Source organism: Pararge aegeria, chromosome 8 (genome assembly GCF_905163445.1).
Source record: "Pararge aegeria chromosome 8, ilParAegt1.1, whole genome shotgun sequence".
Classification (NCBI taxonomy): domain Eukaryota; kingdom Metazoa; phylum Arthropoda; class Insecta; order Lepidoptera; family Nymphalidae; genus Pararge; species Pararge aegeria.
This window is the reverse complement of record NC_053187.1, coordinates 6,386,029-6,403,425: the sequence shown is the minus strand read 5'-3', so window position 1 is coordinate 6,403,425 and position 17,397 is coordinate 6,386,029. Positions and strand designations below refer to the sequence as shown.

The following is a 17,397-nucleotide window of genomic DNA, read 5'->3' as shown; positions in this document are numbered from 1 at the left end:
CCAAATTACGAAGCCATTGTTATATTGTTCTTTATCCCGTGAATATTTGCAGAGGGGAATTAAACGTTGGAATAGCGTGAACTTTTGTTCGAGTCTTACTCAAGGCTTCTTCTTCTCCCTTTTTAGAACTCACATTCGCAATGCAGTTAAACGGGTTTTGTTTTATTCGCTGGCATCTTTCCTCGCCCTTTAAAGTTGTGCAGGGTTGTCTAAACACTAAACTGCTAAGTTCAACTGCGTATGTTAACCTAGGGCTGCGGATTTTAGTTTTAGACCCGTTTGTTTTAGACACTGTTGCTACTTTTTTGGTAGGTATAGATGACCTACTGACATAACATATATTATGATAAAATATATTAAAAAGACCGAGCTTTCCAAGATGCCCGATAGTACAAAAAACTATTTCATTAACAATATTTTGTCAATGAATTCATAATTTTTGGACCTGTTCACAAACGCATAAGTTAGTTTGTAAAGAGCTATTGCTTATTATAATATCATAGTTGGAAAAATAGAATGTCACAGGGATGTTGAAAACAATGTTGGTTTAAGACTGTTTCATTTACGGATAAGGACTGTTTTATTTGCCTTTTTTATGAAACGTCGATCGCAATTGGATTAAAGACGCGGCACTAAAAAGGTCCAATTAAATTGTTTAAACTCGTCTTATACTGCCGATACTTTAACACTATCGACAAGATATACACCTAATTATTTCTCGACCTCTCTCGCGAAGCGGTTAGAGCTACTCTTGAATATTATGTCAAAAGTCCCAGTTTCAACGCCCTGCTGGATTTACGATCTAATGCGCAGTACTTAAACGAGCCAATATGAATGTAGATATATTAAAGGTTTCGTAACTACTGTATAAGGCTTACTAAAATGGGCGCAGAGATTATCTCAGACTCGTATTAATCGGTGATACTCACTTCTCGAGGGCTTTCGTTCTCGCACACAACAGCGACTCGGATCGGAGGATGTCCGCCGAAGCAAACCCAATCCTGGGTCACGACGTACCCAGTCTAAGTCGTGCCGGAATAACGGCTCGCCAGGCACGTGAACCGCACGTGGCCGCTACACAGAGATTACACAAAAAAGCATAATATTGTTTACAATAGAACAAGCTAAAATTGAATTAATTTTTGTAACATTAACTTTTACATTTAGTGGCATTAGCATTTAGCGGTCTGATGACATGTTACCAGTTTGGATGCACCTTTAAACTGACTTACTTTCAGTAGATCATAATTTTATGCGAGAAGAAGCCTTCTTCTTCTCGCATAAAATTATTATCTATCATCTTTTGGTGACTGCAATTTCTGCTAGTGGTACGTGATGATACAGTCCAAGATGGTAGCCAGTTACATTAAACCCATAACAAACAAATCCCTTAGCGGCACTTTTTATTTGGCACGGTGGTTACTAGCCACAGCCAAATCCTCACGCCAGACCCAAATTGTCCCTGTCGGGAATCGAACCCTAGATCACCTATGCTTATGGCTACAACTGCGCCACAGCGGTCGTTAAGACTATCCCGGTTACGGTATCTAGGGTCGACACCACATTGCTTCTTCAAACTTAAACTTGTAAATTGACAGTGTTCCATAACTTCATAAAACTGGATACTTATATTCGTTAAAACTTAAATCTTTATAAAGTACCTAGTACTTTATGAACGCAAAAACAAAACAATCAACAAGCTCCGAGCGCGCTGCTCTCTGTCTAATGCAGACCAAACCACTGCCAGCCGCAAAACGTAAGTTCCTACACAAAATATATGACACTACAAATTTTCATTTGGCACGGCGTTTGCAACAAGAACATAATAATATTTTAACTAATGCCGTTTTCGCAAGTTAATATTTCTTACTAGAGAAAAAGTTAATATTTGAAACTTGGAGCCTCATCATCATCACCCTCGTTTATTAGTTTCCCATAGCTTGGCAACAAAGCATATCTCTTAGAAATAGATACCTATTTGTTTATAAGCCCAATATGTTTCAATGTTGGCTCTAAAGATTATATCCTCTATGCATCTGATTGATCCACCTTGAATGATGGCTTAACATCATCTTCGAGGCACGGAGTGAGCAACCTCCCTAATTCAATAACCTCTGAGCTTGTACTCAGGAGTCGGATTTTACGGCCGATTGGCACAGTGGGCAGCGACCCTGCTTTCTGAGTCAAAAGCCGTGTGTTCGACTCCCACAACTGGAAAATGTTTGTGTGATGAACAAGAATGTTTTTCAGTGTCTGGGTGTTTGTTTGTATTTTATAAGTATTTACGTATATTGTTCATAAAAAAAAATTCATCAGTCATCTTAGCACCCATAACACAAGCTACGCTTACTTTGGGGCTAGATGGCGATGTGTGTATTGTCGTAGTATATTTATTATTTATTACCTAACCTACCTTCCTCAATCAATTTAAGATATAGTAATCATAATGGTATCTTTAAACTAGACCGCTAGGTCCTGAAGTTGACTTTATTTAAATTGTTATATTTAACAATAGGTGGATATTGTGAAATTCAAATTAATTATGAAACAAAAAGAAAGCTTCCTTCAATTAGTTAGCTGAGTAAATTGTAGTGTTTGTATACTCAATGACGTATACAAACTTATAATAGTTAAAACGTAATTTCTGCTCGCTATGTTCTGTAAAACATAGTGGTTATATGATTTTAAACTTCATTTTCATATTATGTTTTATATTCTCATTGGTATTCTTTATATCCAAAGAGAATGTAAATTTATATGGATTAAATATCGTATGCTTAGCTTTAAATACATTTTTGTCTATGGTACTGTAAACCGGAAATGGAAAATGTTGCCATTAACGATGAGTTTTTCGAGCACGCGTTGGTTTTGAAATGACAGTTCGCGGCGTCTCAACAGCTGTTCGACCATTATCTCAACCTAAAAGCGCAATTTTGAATCGGTTAATTTATTGCACGTGTTTTAAAACTTATTTGACACTCTCGAAACGTTAGTTACGATAATTATTTAATAATGGACGAAGACGCAGGCGTCAAAGGTTTGTAGAACATATATTAAACTAATAATATCAAGAAGAAATTACAGACAAGCATGTTGTAAGTGCAATCGTGCTGCGCATTATTTTGTGGGATACCTTATATTCTTTTCAACTTTACTAATCGATTGGTTATGTTGTTACAAACATTGTACTTATTCATACTTTTATAAATATATACTTAAACGAATGCAATTGAACAAAAAATGCTCAGCCTTAATTTGAAGTCACTAAGTTTGAATAGTTTTTATTAAAAGTTTTGCTTATTGTTGAGTTTAGATCAAATCAGTTGTATAACTTTTTATCTCAAAACCATTTTACGCCTTACACCTTTTATAATTCTGAATCTTGTAGCATTGATAAAGTCTACTTGTATTAAATACTGCCTACTTCTAATATTTTCATTTCTGTTACTTAATTACGCTGTTGAATGTACTTTATTAATTATTTACCTAATTATTAAGGCTACAGCTATAAAATAGGTTAGGTTTCATAGAACTGCCACACATAAGATTTATAATCATAAGTTATTGCACAATAAATACAACATAATTAAATAAATTGCCTCTGATATTAAGTGTAAACATTGAAAAGGAAAATTGGTAGGAATGAAATATTTTTATAAAGAAAAATACCTAAATCATCATTACTTATTGGTTTGGTTGGTTTATCTTAAAATAAAATTTATATTAGGCATTCTATATAATATAATCATAATTAAGACACAAATATTTGCTGGTTTCAAAGAAGTGTGAAAAAACCTTTTAACTTTTACATTTGTAAGCTGCCTGAGAAAACAGCTGTAATACTGCTTTTACTGCTGTGTAGATGAGTTGACTCATGGTTTTTCAACTCTCCATTATATAACAAAAAATCTGCATGAAATAAAATGTATCCTTTAGATTTATTGCCTTAAAAGTATCCACTATGTTTCTCTAAACAGTTCTCTTTCTATCATCATCATTCTCAGCTAATTAATGTACAAGTGCTGTGGACTGGCCACCTATGGTACTATAATATTAATGGGCAGGCTACTTATTTATCTCAATATGGGGATGGTGGTGTAGCTCTATAATCTTGAAAATCAGTAACTAAAGCACCAGTTATAAAATGTGTCAAATCAATAAGAATCTCATTACGGTGTCACACAATGCATTGATGTGGCATGTCATTTATAAAAACAATATATGAAAAGCTTTGCTGCAACAGCACAATGCAATACACTAATGAGACTATGACATTTTGGTGCACTGAATGTGGCCTCCAATTGTGTGGTTTAAACATTAACAGTATGTTATTGTCATCACAAGTTCCAGAATATTATCAATAACATGTAGGTATGTTGTGCATTTAGAATGAGTAGTGAGGGGTTTCACTACTCATTGTAGGGCCATTAGACTACTAATATTCAATAATAGTAAGGAATGTATTTTAATTGCATTGAAATATAATTACTCTGCCAGAGTAACTGGCAATCTAAACTACAAGAATTGCCACTTTTCCTAGTGGTAACATGAATTGGCTGGGAACTATGGATATAGGATGACATTAGGTTGGCAATGGTTAATGTGTCACTAGGAATTCAAGCTCTGCATAGTCCCTTCCAAAGAAGAAGAAATATACAATCTAAAAATGAATGGTAAACTTACAGCTCCAGTGACCCGTTTAAGAAGAAGACTGTCGGTTGAACAAACTGAAGAGAGCAAATCACCAGCAATCAACACACCAAAGAAAAGGGGTGGAAGAAAGGCTGCAAAACCTGAACTTGAACTTATTGATGAAAACAGTAAATAATATATATATATATTTTTTAATATCTTTTTCCGTCTTTCTAAAACAAATCCATAGAGTGGTAGATAAAAGTTCAGATAATTCTACTTATCAGACATGGGTCTTGATTAGACCCTTGTTTATGTTTAAAATATGAAACAAAAAAGAATTTTTGATATATTATTTTTGATTCACCACTGTATAGAAAAAAAAATTACTTTTTAATATTTAAAATACACTTTATATCAGCTCCAGACAATACCACAACACGAAGATCAACCAAAAAGACAGCAACAAAAGATGTTACTGAGTCTGAAGAAAAGACAGTGACACCATCAAGACGCACAACAAGGATTAAATCAAACACCAGTATCATATCTGAGACTGCTCTGGTAGTTGATTCACCCAGAGCTAAAAGAGCTGCACGAAGAGCATCAACAGCGGGTCAGTATTATGTTAACTTATCAAAATTGTAAATTTTCCTTTTACTTTATATAAAGGTATATAGGTATATATGCAAATATATATGTTTATTTATATACACCACCTACTTCTCTTCTTGAGCCGCGTTTAACGACTTTGGTTGCCTGGAAGAGATTGCTTTGTAGCAATAAGGCTGCCAAATTGTATACTTTTTGTTAAATCTTTACTATATGTTTATGTGGTGTACAATAAAAGTGTATTCATTCATTCATTCATTCATTCATAAAGGTTTCTAGGATGCTTCTGCTTTTAATTACAAATATAATAATTCATGTTTGATCAATAATTATTTTTGTCATTGAAATTGCCTTAAAACAACCTCTTTCATACTAATTTAGTACACATTTTTTAGGCAGTGATGGTGAAGCTCCAATAACACCTATCCGACAAACCCGTAGGACTAGGAAAGACTCTGCATCAAGTGTTGAAAAAGGTAAACTTTTCTATAATATTAAGTGAAATGTAATAAAATAAGGAAATAACTTCATTTTTATGTGGTGTTTTCCAGAGTACACTTATTCTTGTATAGAAGATATCTATATCACACAACATAAAATTTGGAATGATTAATTTCAGAAACTCAACTTCCTCCAAAACAAGGAAAACAAATTGCAGAAATTATCATAGAGGAACCTGAAGTTAATACAATAAAATCAATACCTTCACCTGAAGACACAAATGACCAAAGTAATTCACCCAACAATACTCGTAGAAGTCCTCGGATTTTGAAGAAAACTAACAAAACAACTCCTGCAAAAATAAGATCTGAACAATCCAGTGATGACATACCTATTTCGGAGCCTGCTATATTTAAACAGAGAAAAAATAGTTTAGATTCAGTTAGCCTAAATCAAGAGGATTTGGTCATCCAAAGCAGTAAACCAGATGTTGCTAATCTATCAAACAATAAAACTTCAACTTCTGAAAATAGACTTTCAATAGCCAGTGCTAATTTAATTAAAGAACTAAATACAGACGTTACAAGCAAATTCAATTTAAATAAAAGTTTGTCAGATGCAGAAAATAAAAAAAGTGAGATAAAAAGAAAAAGAACAAAATCATGGGCAACATCTGCCTCAAATGATAATAAATTCAATAAATTCTATAGTGACAGTGAGATAGATAAAAATACTATGAATAACAATATTGTATCTCCTTTGGTGCTTATAAACAAAAATGGCTCAGGGGATGGTTCATTTAATGAAAGTTTGTACAGAGATAAATCAAAAAAATCAATTTCTAAAATAAAAAAGCCAGCCAGCATGAACTTTACAGTTGAGAACATTAATGAGCCTTTAGACAACGTTAAAAGTATTAAGAATAGTATTGTAATAGAATCCAAGAACGAATCTATTAAAGATAGCCAAAATAACACAAAAAAAGATAATATACTTACAATCGACCTCTTTAAAAGGGAGCCAAGTGGCAACATGAAAACAATGGTATTCATTGAAGATTCTGACTCGAATTCCGAGAAAGTACATAAACCAGCCATACACGAAAGTGAAGACCAATGTGTCCCTGTTGTAGAGCACCCTGTTGAAGAATTTCCAGTAAAACTAAACTCGTTCACATCTATTTTAGATCCAAATGAACAAAACATTTTAAACAAATCTAAAGAACTAGTTATACCAAAAGATATCTGCCCTGTGGATTGTGAACCAATGGATATTGACGAAACTATACCAGAAAACGTTATAACACCTGAAGCACAAAGTCCTAAAAACAATCAACCTGACAGGAAATCAGTATCTGTTCACATCTCTAATTTATCAAGTGAAGAAGTAGTTAATAAATCTAAACGAAAGTCTTCCATTACTCAAAGCTTAGACAGGAGTGAAATCGAAACCAAAAGCACCCTTATACTATCACAAATAAAAGACTCGACAGGGGATACAAATAATGTAGTAAAATCACCACAAGTCACAACTAATATGCTTCTCTCAAAATCTGTTGATGATTTAAATATCACTCAAGAAATTGATGTCAAGAAAAATTTATCTCTTCATTATTCGACAAGTACTCCGTTACAGGAAAAAAATATCCAGAAGTTCAAAGGAATCCATGTTAATACTTCAATTATTGCTTCTCAAAACAATGACAGTAAAAATACTATCAAGGATGTTGGTAATATGTCCAAAGATAAATATAACAATACATCCATAAATAAAAATATTGACTTGTCCAAGGATCATATTATGAAAGAAAATCAATTAAAAAAAGGGAAAGATAAGAAAACTCCTAAAAAAGAATCTATTGATATTCAAAGTGAAATCGTCCACTCTAAAGAATTAATAGAAAATGATAAAGAATTATTAAATGACAAACAAATTAACGTAAAAGATGCACTCAATCAGCAAAGTGGGAGCGAATCAGAGGATGTATCTCTTGATAAAAAGTCTAATAACCTGTCTGAAGTGAAAAAGAGTCAGAAAAATGATATATCGAGCTCAGAAGAATCAGGAGATGAAATAGAATCAGATGATGACTCTGAAAAAAAGAGTAATTTTGTTTTTGACGAGGCTATTGATGCTGGTGACAGCTATGAGTCTGGTGATAGTCAAGATGAAAGCGAGCAACGGTATGAAAAAGAAAATGAGATCATAGACAAGGGTGAAACATTGACAACAGACGAAGAATTTTCAGACAACTCAGATTATGAAAAAGATTCATTTATAGTGAGCTCTAACGAAGAAGATGAAGAATTATTAGATGGTTCAGATGATGACTTGTCGATGAGCGATAATGAGCTTAAAATGACTTCAAAGTCAAAGAAAAAATTCGATGAACGAAAAGTAAAGGAGCAAAAGAAAGCTTCTAGAGAAATGTTTGCTTCACGGCATGGATTAAACTCTTTAAATAAAAGTTCAAATTCGGAAATAGGCGCAACTAAAAAGAACAAACGACAACAGATAAGTTCCTCAGAATCTGAGGAAGATATACCAATCAAACCTAAGAAAAATAATAGACTACGATTAGACTCCACTAAAGAGGCTAGCTTCCTTGCTGACGAAAAAGAGATCAAGATTTCAAAAAAGAAAAGTAAACAACTGTCCGATAGCGACAGCAGTAGTGATGAAAGTACACCAAATGAAAAAGAAATGACGATCTGTAATGAAACTGTAAAAGAAAGTGACCCATTATCTCAAATAAAAGTAGAGCCCAAGACTCCTCAAAAAAGTGCTGACTCCACTATAGCGTTTATTGATTCAGAGGATGTTGATAATGATAGAATCAATAAAAATGAATCAACAATGACTCAAACTGAGTTACTGGATCCATTACAAGCTACAATGGCTGCAGATGACGATGAGGATGACCATGATGATTCCCTCAGTAGTGACAATGAAAATATAATCCAAAACTATGATTCTGTTTTGCAAGACTTAAATAAAAGCAGTAATTTAAAAGCTAAAGTTTTTGATATTTCATTAAACATCCATAATAAAAGAAAGAAGAAAGTAAAGACTACTTTAGTAGAGGAATTAAATTTAACTCAAGTAAAATCATCTAAGAAATTAAATAATAAACATAAAGAGGAAAACAATACTAGCCTGAAAGAAATAATATCCAAAACAGAAGAGGATAACGCCTCGTCGGATTCTATTGATTTACATTTGTTGTTCTCTGAAGACAGCAATAACAGTGATACGTCGTCATTACAGAATAAAATGAAAAATACTAGTACGAATTCTGAAGTAATTATACCATTGAAAAGAACTGAAGCAAAAACGGATGTTCGTGAATGTAAAGTTAATAAAGGTATCTCATACTTTAATCTATAAATAAAATCTTAAGTAGAAATAAACATAAATATACCTAAATTGGTTTATTTAAATTTTCAGATGCAAGCAGAAAATCTATGGATGTGTCGTTCAATAATAGCATTACTAATAGTAATAAACATAAATCTCAACACCAGGAAAATATTTCAAGTAAGTATATTCAAATTCAAATTCAAATTCAAAATTAAAATCAAAATCAAAATCAAAATTTCTTTATTCACGTAGGCCTATCACAGGCACTTATGAAGCGTTCATACTTACATGTTTACATAATTGTAAGGGGATGGTGATAACTTCGTTCGTAATCTAAAGCTACGAGGGTTCCAAACGCGCCCTGGTCTAAGAAGAGCCCACAACAAACTTAGCAGGGTAATTTTTTTTTGTTATCACCATCTCACAGTAAATTTATTTAGCTATGAAGCTAGAGCAATTCACACCCAAGCTTTTTTATCGTTTAAGTAATCCTTAATATTATAATAGGATTTTTCTGTAAGCTTATGTTTTATATAAACTTTGAACTTATTGACAGACATCTCAAAGGTTTCATTTGGTAATTTGTTATAAAATAATATACAATTGCCCTTGAATGAATTTGCAATTTTGTGTAGCCTAGTAAACTGCACAACGAGTTTATTTTTGCTTCTAATATTTATATTGTTACAGTCCATTTTCTTTTTAAATTTTGTTATATTTTTATGGACATAAATTAAATTTTCATATATGTACTGACTATGCACCGTCATTATTTTAACTTCTTTATTTTCTCTCTCTCTCTCTCATTATTCTATATCTTTGAAGTAAGCAATATTGTGCTATTTAAATATTAAATTACACTTGTTGTGGCCTGCGACTTCGTCTAAAATATTTTAGGATGCTAAAAAAAAGTTTGTCAAAAGAATTTTTTTGGGGATGGAAATAAAATAGATTCAGACTGATTCTCAGACCTACTGAATATGCAAAAATATATCTTATAAGAATCCGTCAAGCCGTTTTGTAAGAGTGTGTACCCAAACACTATAAAACTTCATAAATTCTAATATATTGATATAAATTCACGATTATTTTATACATTAGGTAATAATACCTAATGTATAATCATTATAACTTTTTACTATTTTCATTTCTTGCAGGCAAAGAAGAAAGCACCAGCTTTTTTATCGATACCATGGGATCGCACGCCGATTCATTAGATAAATCACATAATAGTAGTTTAAAAAGGAAAAATAACCAATTAATTGGAAAAAATAGTAAGTGATATTTAATACCTTTTGTTCCTTAATAAGATTGTGTCTTGCGTCAATTTTACTGAATCATGTAAAGCAAACAACCACTAAGCCAGAATGGTCAATAATAAATTGGCTGTGAATAACTACATAGTTACTCATTTAGCAAAATTTTGCTTTTTAACCCAATTTTAGATTCTGCAATGGATAAATCTGTGAATGAAGCCATCAAAACAAACCCTATAGTAAATTCAGATGATGAAGCTCCACTTGAGGTCTCGTATCAAAAAGAAAATGCCTCAAAGCGAAAATCTAAATCACAAGAAAACGAAAATGACATTGTTGTTGATGTAACAGGTATGTTAAAGCTTGAATTATTTATCCTTGAATTATAAAAGTGGCACTTTTATGGATTATTTAATTGGAATCATTTTTGAGCGACTTCCATTTGACCCCACAATTGTTATGGATGGCAGTGATGCTAAATGTTTACTCAATAGGTGATGAAAGGCAATAATGCCCAATTTCACAAAACTTAGGCATAGCCTAAATCGAATGCCTAATGATTTAGGCGACGTCGATAAAAACGTTTCACCAACTCTTAGTTGACAACTATTGGTGAACGGTTGATGAATGCTTAGAAATCTCTTTAGATTAGGTGCTATATATTTAGGCATAGGTTAGTTTAAACGGACATAACCCTGATTAGTAATGAACGTGGCGTATGGATAAATATATTTATTTATGCTGGAGTGGTTTTTTTTTATTCCACTACAAGTTAGCCTTTGACTTCTATCTCAACTATTGGTAAGTCATGACGCAATCTGAGATGGTAACAGGCTAACCTGTTTATTATGTAGTCTACACCTGATCGGTTTCTACGCCACATCGTACCGGATCGCTAATTCGCTTACCGGCACGTCTTTTCTTGTGTAAATTACTAAAAGAAATAAAAATTAAACTTTTTTGTTTTGTTAAATTCACGTGGAATAGAGTCAATCTATTTTTCTTTCCTAATGTAATATATATACTAATATACTACGCACTTGCTACCATACCTCGAAAAGTTAAGAGATGTGTGCCAGGGATCAAACCTTGATTGTATTCTGAAGCCTACTGACTACTAGCCTATCACTGTTTTGTATGAATATTAAGAGGACTTTTTAACAAATTCTTATTTTTATTTTTGCAGATGTAGCAGAAAAGTCTATAAACAAGTCGATAGCTAAAACGCCCACCAGTGAAAAGAAAAAGAATAAGAAAATGGACGATGTCATTTTGGACCAAACAGGTATGCTCTCTCAATTGTAGATTAACATGTTGTTTGATAAATGGATATTTAATTTCCTTCCCACATATCCGAGCATTCGTACGACAAATATATAATACTATATTTATTTAACTAATATTTAACATAGAATCTAATTCTTAATAAACTTCTAAAAAAAAAAAAATAGTAGGTTTGATATGATAATCATGATGCTAATGAATAAACTAAATTTGACCAAAATGCAACAAATCTAACTAGTGGTTTTGTGGTAACAGAGATAAATAATGTGTGTTTGTACATTTTCAGATAATATATGTAACACAACTGCTAATAAATCTGCACTTAAAACTCCCAACAGTGGAAAGAAAAAGAAGAGGCAATCAGAAACATGTCATATGGAACAAAATGGTATGTTTGTTTTCTTCATTTAATTAACTTAATATATTTTATGTCATTGTAGCAATAGATCCCCTATCTTGAAAGGTCTGCCATATTAACTTTATCCTGGAATCACACTACCTGTTGTAATTTTTCAGAACTCCCGGTGGACCAATCACTAAATGTTTCGCAAATAAAGACACCAGGGAGCCAAAAGATAAGGACTAGCGATCCACTTACAGGTATTTTAACTTTTTAAAGGGTTTAAACACCCCATTTGAGGTTGTCAATTTAATGTGTATTTTATTAAAATGTAAATAAATATACTAATTAATAAAATACATAAGTGATTAAACGTGGCTTAGCAAATCTTAAAGTTATTAATATAAGTACATTCAGTATTTATAGTAGGTTATAATTTTATTATTAACCATTTTATGGCATGCTTGCGTCCTTTTTTTTTTTAAACTTGAACTATGATGAAAACCCATATTTGATTATAATTTAAATCAACATCTTTAACTATTAATTTTAAACTAATCTTATTATAATCTTATACTTATTAAAACCAGAAAAATTTGTATGTTAGCCACTGATATTAAATATAAAAATTGCATATTTTTATTACACTTACTATAGTAAAAAAAACGAAGCCACATCTCTCCTGTCGGGGCAAGTTTTTATATGGGCTATGAGCATTCTCTTTAATGCCATAGATAGACGCAAAAAACCCAAATTAAATTAAATTATTATTTTTATAGATAATCAAGAGGTAACAATTGAAACTGGAACCAGTGAGAAAAAGAAACTTAAAGGTGCATCCAACTCTTTCTCAGTAGAAAACGAAATTCCATCAGTTTCAGGTAAATCTTATTCCTATGGTTATGGTCATGGTGGTTATAATCAGTTGATACACAAGTTAGTAAGAAAATGGTGAGACTTATACCTAGTCGTCAATTGAAGTTTTTTAATTCAATTTATAAATTCAACTTGAGTCGTTTTAAGCTTTGGCGGCTTTATTAGTGTGTGAGAAATAAAAAGTTCTTTCTATCTCTGTAATTTTCTCTGAAAAACGATTTATGAAAACTTTGTTTTAAGGGTTAAAACAAAGTTTAACAGTTGTATTTTTGAATACATAATTGTGAAGTTAATGATGAAGTTGGAAAAAAATCTTAAGGATTTAATTGTGTTCACAATTTGTTTAATATTTGTTATGTTGTGTCATAAAAATTAAAATTTAATAATATATAAATAATGTTGCAGTAGAAAGCCGTGAAAGTGAAACCAGTTCCAAAAAACGTAAAAGAAAATCATCTCTCAACACCACAAAAGAGGATATTCCCCCTGCAGGTACTTAATTGTTCTACATACTTTTTTTTTAATTATCTTATGCCTCCTGCCTTTCACAGAAACAACTAAGTATATCATAAAATATATTTGTTATGTCCTTTTGTAGATGCCAGTTCTAAAACATTTAACGAATCACTTGTTGGTAGTAAGAAGAAGAAACGCAAAATTGCCTTGCTGGATGAAATCGCCACAGGTATTTTATTTACTTAAACCTTCTCTTTCTCAGTCAGCATAGTTTGTTGGTGTTAAATTTAGCAGGTCTATTACAGTATTAGGCTTAAGACTTGACTCCGCCACATTCCTCTTGAATGGAAGATTGGATTTGCATACCTTATGGGTACATATTTCGCCGAAGTGCTCAGAGTGTAATGCTATTCAAGATATTTATCATATATTATTGGAATGTGTCTTATATCATTCGCTCAGTGTTGAATAGAGGGAATTGTCTGTTTTAACAATAATTTGCGCATCTTTTCTCTACAGAGACCAGAAAACTTCATTTAATGTATCAAATAGTATAATGGTAAATAAATGTAACTACTCATTAGTTGCTCATTAAAAATATGTAGCAAACCATAATTTACAAATCTTAACGATGCAAATATGGTCTTTGCTTCAAACCATCCCTTCTATGACATGGGAGGCCTGTGCCTGTTTGTGGATGATGATTTTGGCTTTAGATGTGTTGTGTAGAATAAGTGGTAAAATTTAAATTTTTTAACTTTTCATTCAAACATTTAGTTGCGGAAGCAGTTCCAAATGTGGAAGAACATAACAAAAAACAAGACCAGAAAATATTTTCGAGCAATGTATCGAACGCTAGAACTGGAATTGGTATGTTATCAATGTTTATTATTCTGAATTCTGTAATTGTTTGCAATGAGCAAAATATTTAATGTATGGATAAATTTAAATTTACTTTAAAAAAAACTTGTGCTCCATGGTTATTTCTTTGTTACAAAAAGGTTTGTTGCATTATAGTATATATATTATAGTGCATAACCTCATGCTCAAAAATCATATGCTATATAATGCAAAATTTTACCGTTATTGGAATCTTAGTCAAGTGCTTATTAACACTCAAATATTTTAATGATGAACTGGGTTTATACTCACTTGAAATTACTTTGAATCTATTTTGTGCAATCTGTATATTTTTCCATTAGCATCATTTAAATTTCATATTAGATCCATGAGATACACAAAAATATTAATTTTTGTATTTTTTTAGATGAAGTAAATAAGAAGAGAAATAAAAAGCGAAAGCAGCGGGAAGAAGACGAAACGACAAATCAAAGTTCAAAGGTGATATTTGTTTTTTGTTATTGGATTATTCCACTTCAGTGGATCAATCTACATTGGGGCCCCTAAGCTAAGCAAGGCTAGTTAGTAATATACCAATTTTTTGTAGGAATCTATACTTTTACAGAAGGCAACAATATCCTCAGCTGTGTTACATTTAAGTTCAAATGAGGTGTCAGATTACTACGGTAAAATAAGATTCACGTTGTAGGTAATATTAAAACACAGATATGTGTAAATGATGTTAAGTAATTAAAACTTATCAGGGGTGTCAGTTAAATTTTCTTAGTTACATTTGTACCGAAACTGAAAAATATGAACCTCCAAATAATCTTGTGCTACATGCTTCTATTCTATGAGTGAAAACCTGTAACCAACAGTGAGACAATAATAAGCTGATATTAAAGTTTTAAAAATGTGAATCAAAATATAATAGATTTATAAAAGCTGCCTTTTATAAAAGATTTGGGCTTTACCTACTGTGCATTACTTTACAACTCACATAAGTATTATTATTTCTTATTAATAATTATATGTTTTTAATTTAGATGCTGAAACAAAATATCTTCCACCAAGTGCCACGTCTACCACCCACCCTATTAGAGAAATTAGATGATGTGCCAAATAAAGAAATTCCTACTAAAAAGACTAAAGTGATATCTACATCACAATTCCTTGTTCAAGAAACGAAAAAGAGGAAGAATAAACCATCAAACTATCTAGAAGAGAGTGTTTGCTTAAATGAAACATTTGAAAATAAAACAAACAACAAGAAACGTCTCGATAAACCAAAAGTGCTACCATTTGTACCGACGGCTTCAACATCTACCAGTGGTTTTACAACTAACTTTAAAATTAATGTTGTGCCCAGTGATATTAAATTTGTAGCCCAATCGAACACAATAAGTAGTTTCAGGGACAATTACATGTATGGCAATAAAATTAGAAGGCTGGGCACATATGACATGTACAAAAGGCAGAGAAATGTGAAATTGTCGAAATTCTAAATAAATTTTAATTACAATAGTAGCTGGTATAAACAGGGTGCGTCGCAAACCAAAAATCATAAGATGTTTGGCCCTGGATATAAAATGAAATGAGACATTTACTCTAATGTGGATTTGACTTCATTTTACTTGACATCTTACACTAAGTCTACTGTAGTCGCTTTTAAACATTCCGTAGAGGCCGTAAACGTTGTTCTTCATCCATCATTGTTGGACTTAGGCCTTAAACCATGATCGAGAGAAAGAGGAAATGTTGCCGAATAAGGAGAAAGCGATACTTAAATTATTTTCTCCGCCACCGTAACTAGTAGTACTGGTCATGTAAAAAAGGTGTGAACTTTTCGATACCACCTGATAAGACTAAACCATTAAAAAAGGCATGGTGGACAATATTTTCATGTCGTCGTGCCCGTTTTAAAATAATATTGTGTCTTCGTGACTGCAACAGTGAAAAAAGGTGTGAAGACTGATCCTTCGGCGTAGTGCGTAGTGATGTGTGATACAAAACTCGTCTTGCCTAAATTTGGTTTAGTTGACTAAAGGAAATTTTGGCAGACTGATCTCTTCACTCAATTCTTTGATAAATTTAATATTGACTGAAACCAATGCAAAATTGTTATTCTATTTGTTTGTGTGCATTGGCTCTAAAACTTTTATTCTAACGTCTTAATTGTTAATACCGTTTACCTCATCAAATCACAAAATATAATTAGGTTTTAAATTTTAACCAGCGTGTTGATCTAGGAAATATAAACCCCAGCGATCCCAGTTCCCTCAGTATCCCAGCGATTCAATCTGACTGCTCTCTGTAGTCACCTCGTCAGATTGTAACTATATAACTTCCTCAGTTTAGTTAAGAGATTTGTGCACAACAATATTGGAACCAATAACAGTCTGACAGGCCTGCTTCTAAAGGTTCGTGTCCTTCCTTCTGAAAGTGTTTTAGAGGCTTCTGGCTTATTATGATTATGGCTACGATTCTTCTGTAGCCATATTCATAATAAGCCGATGAAACCAAAGTGAGTTAAGTGGTAATCCGCAATGTTAGATAACGTGGAAAACCGCCTGCTCTGATCATATTTTATTGGGATTTTGATAGTGTAAGGTTATTCACCAGCTGACCAAAAATGTTTACTATTGCCAAGCACGATTCTACAATATCTTTTGACGCATTTTTCTGTCCGTACTTCATTTATTCAACTTTTAACTTATATTTATTGCCCTCATTTAATCTAGTTATCTTAATAATGTTTATGTAGTATAATCGTTTTTAACAGATTATAGCGGGCCTGTGATTGATTTGCGTTACAATAATAATTGTTTTTAAGTTTCGTTTTATTGTCGTTGTTAAATTTACACTATTTTAAGTACTGAGTTTGGCTTTTTTTAGCCCGTAAGTTGGGGTAGTTGTGTAATTTTAAATATTTACAAGTAATTTTTAGCGTAATTATTTTTTTTAGAGCGGTCAACCTCCCTCTTAAATTTCTTTCAATATTAAAAACATACCTCCATTGTGATTTATGATGTAGAAAGAAGAGAAATTGATCGTAAAGTATATGAACAACCTAACATATTAATTCATTTCATTTATGGGGTAGTCGTTTGCTAATTCGCCGATTTTAAACTAAATCTGTAATTTGTAAAAGATATGTAATAAATGTATAATAATGTGTTTTAAAATTCCCGCCATAAAATTGAGGTTACCTTAGAGGGCGCTGGCAAGTTAAGTAAAAAATGTATCGCCCATGTGCAGTGTTTTCGATGATATATAAATAACGCTAAGACATTTGGTTTA

General features: G+C 32.2%; 1 protein-coding gene across 4 annotated transcripts; it reads left to right on the top strand.

The window, feature by feature from the left end:
* Nucleotides 1–2,858: 2,858 nt before the first annotated feature.
* Nucleotides 2,859–17,361, top strand: LOC120625803 (protein slender lobes). 4 transcript variants are annotated; one of them, XM_039893017.1, is made up of 17 exons: nucleotides 2,859–3,037; nucleotides 4,686–4,820; nucleotides 5,054–5,248; nucleotides 5,640–5,720; nucleotides 5,864–9,049; nucleotides 9,133–9,222; nucleotides 10,203–10,319; nucleotides 10,491–10,652; nucleotides 11,488–11,586; nucleotides 11,872–11,973; nucleotides 12,102–12,185; nucleotides 12,705–12,806; nucleotides 13,210–13,293; nucleotides 13,400–13,486; nucleotides 14,035–14,127; nucleotides 14,525–14,598; nucleotides 15,144–17,361. In XM_039893017.1, the coding sequence occupies exons 1-17, from the start codon at nucleotides 3,013–3,015 to the stop codon at nucleotides 15,600–15,602; spliced, it is 5,175 nt and encodes a 1,724-aa protein (XP_039748951.1). In that variant the 5' UTR covers nucleotides 2,859–3,012; the 3' UTR covers nucleotides 15,603–17,361. The 4 variants fall into 4 exon arrangements, with proteins under 4 accessions (XP_039748951.1, XP_039748950.1, XP_039748953.1 ...); XM_039893016.1 differs by having other exon boundaries at nucleotides 13,207–13,293; XM_039893019.1 differs by lacking the exon at nucleotides 12,102–12,185.
* Nucleotides 17,362–17,397: the final 36 nt, after the last annotated feature.

Coding starts and splice junctions, on each gene's coding strand:
- LOC120625803 (XM_039893016.1), top strand. CDS start 3,013: ATGGACGAAGACGCAGGCGTCAAAG. Junction 3,038..4,685: donor CGAAGACGCAGGCGTCAAAG/GTTTGTAGAACA, acceptor GTAAACTTACAG/CTCCAGTGACCCGTTTAAGA. Junction 12,807..13,206: donor CGAAATTCCATCAGTTTCAG/GTAAATCTTATT, acceptor ATAATGTTGCAG/TAGAAAGCCGTGAAAGTGAA.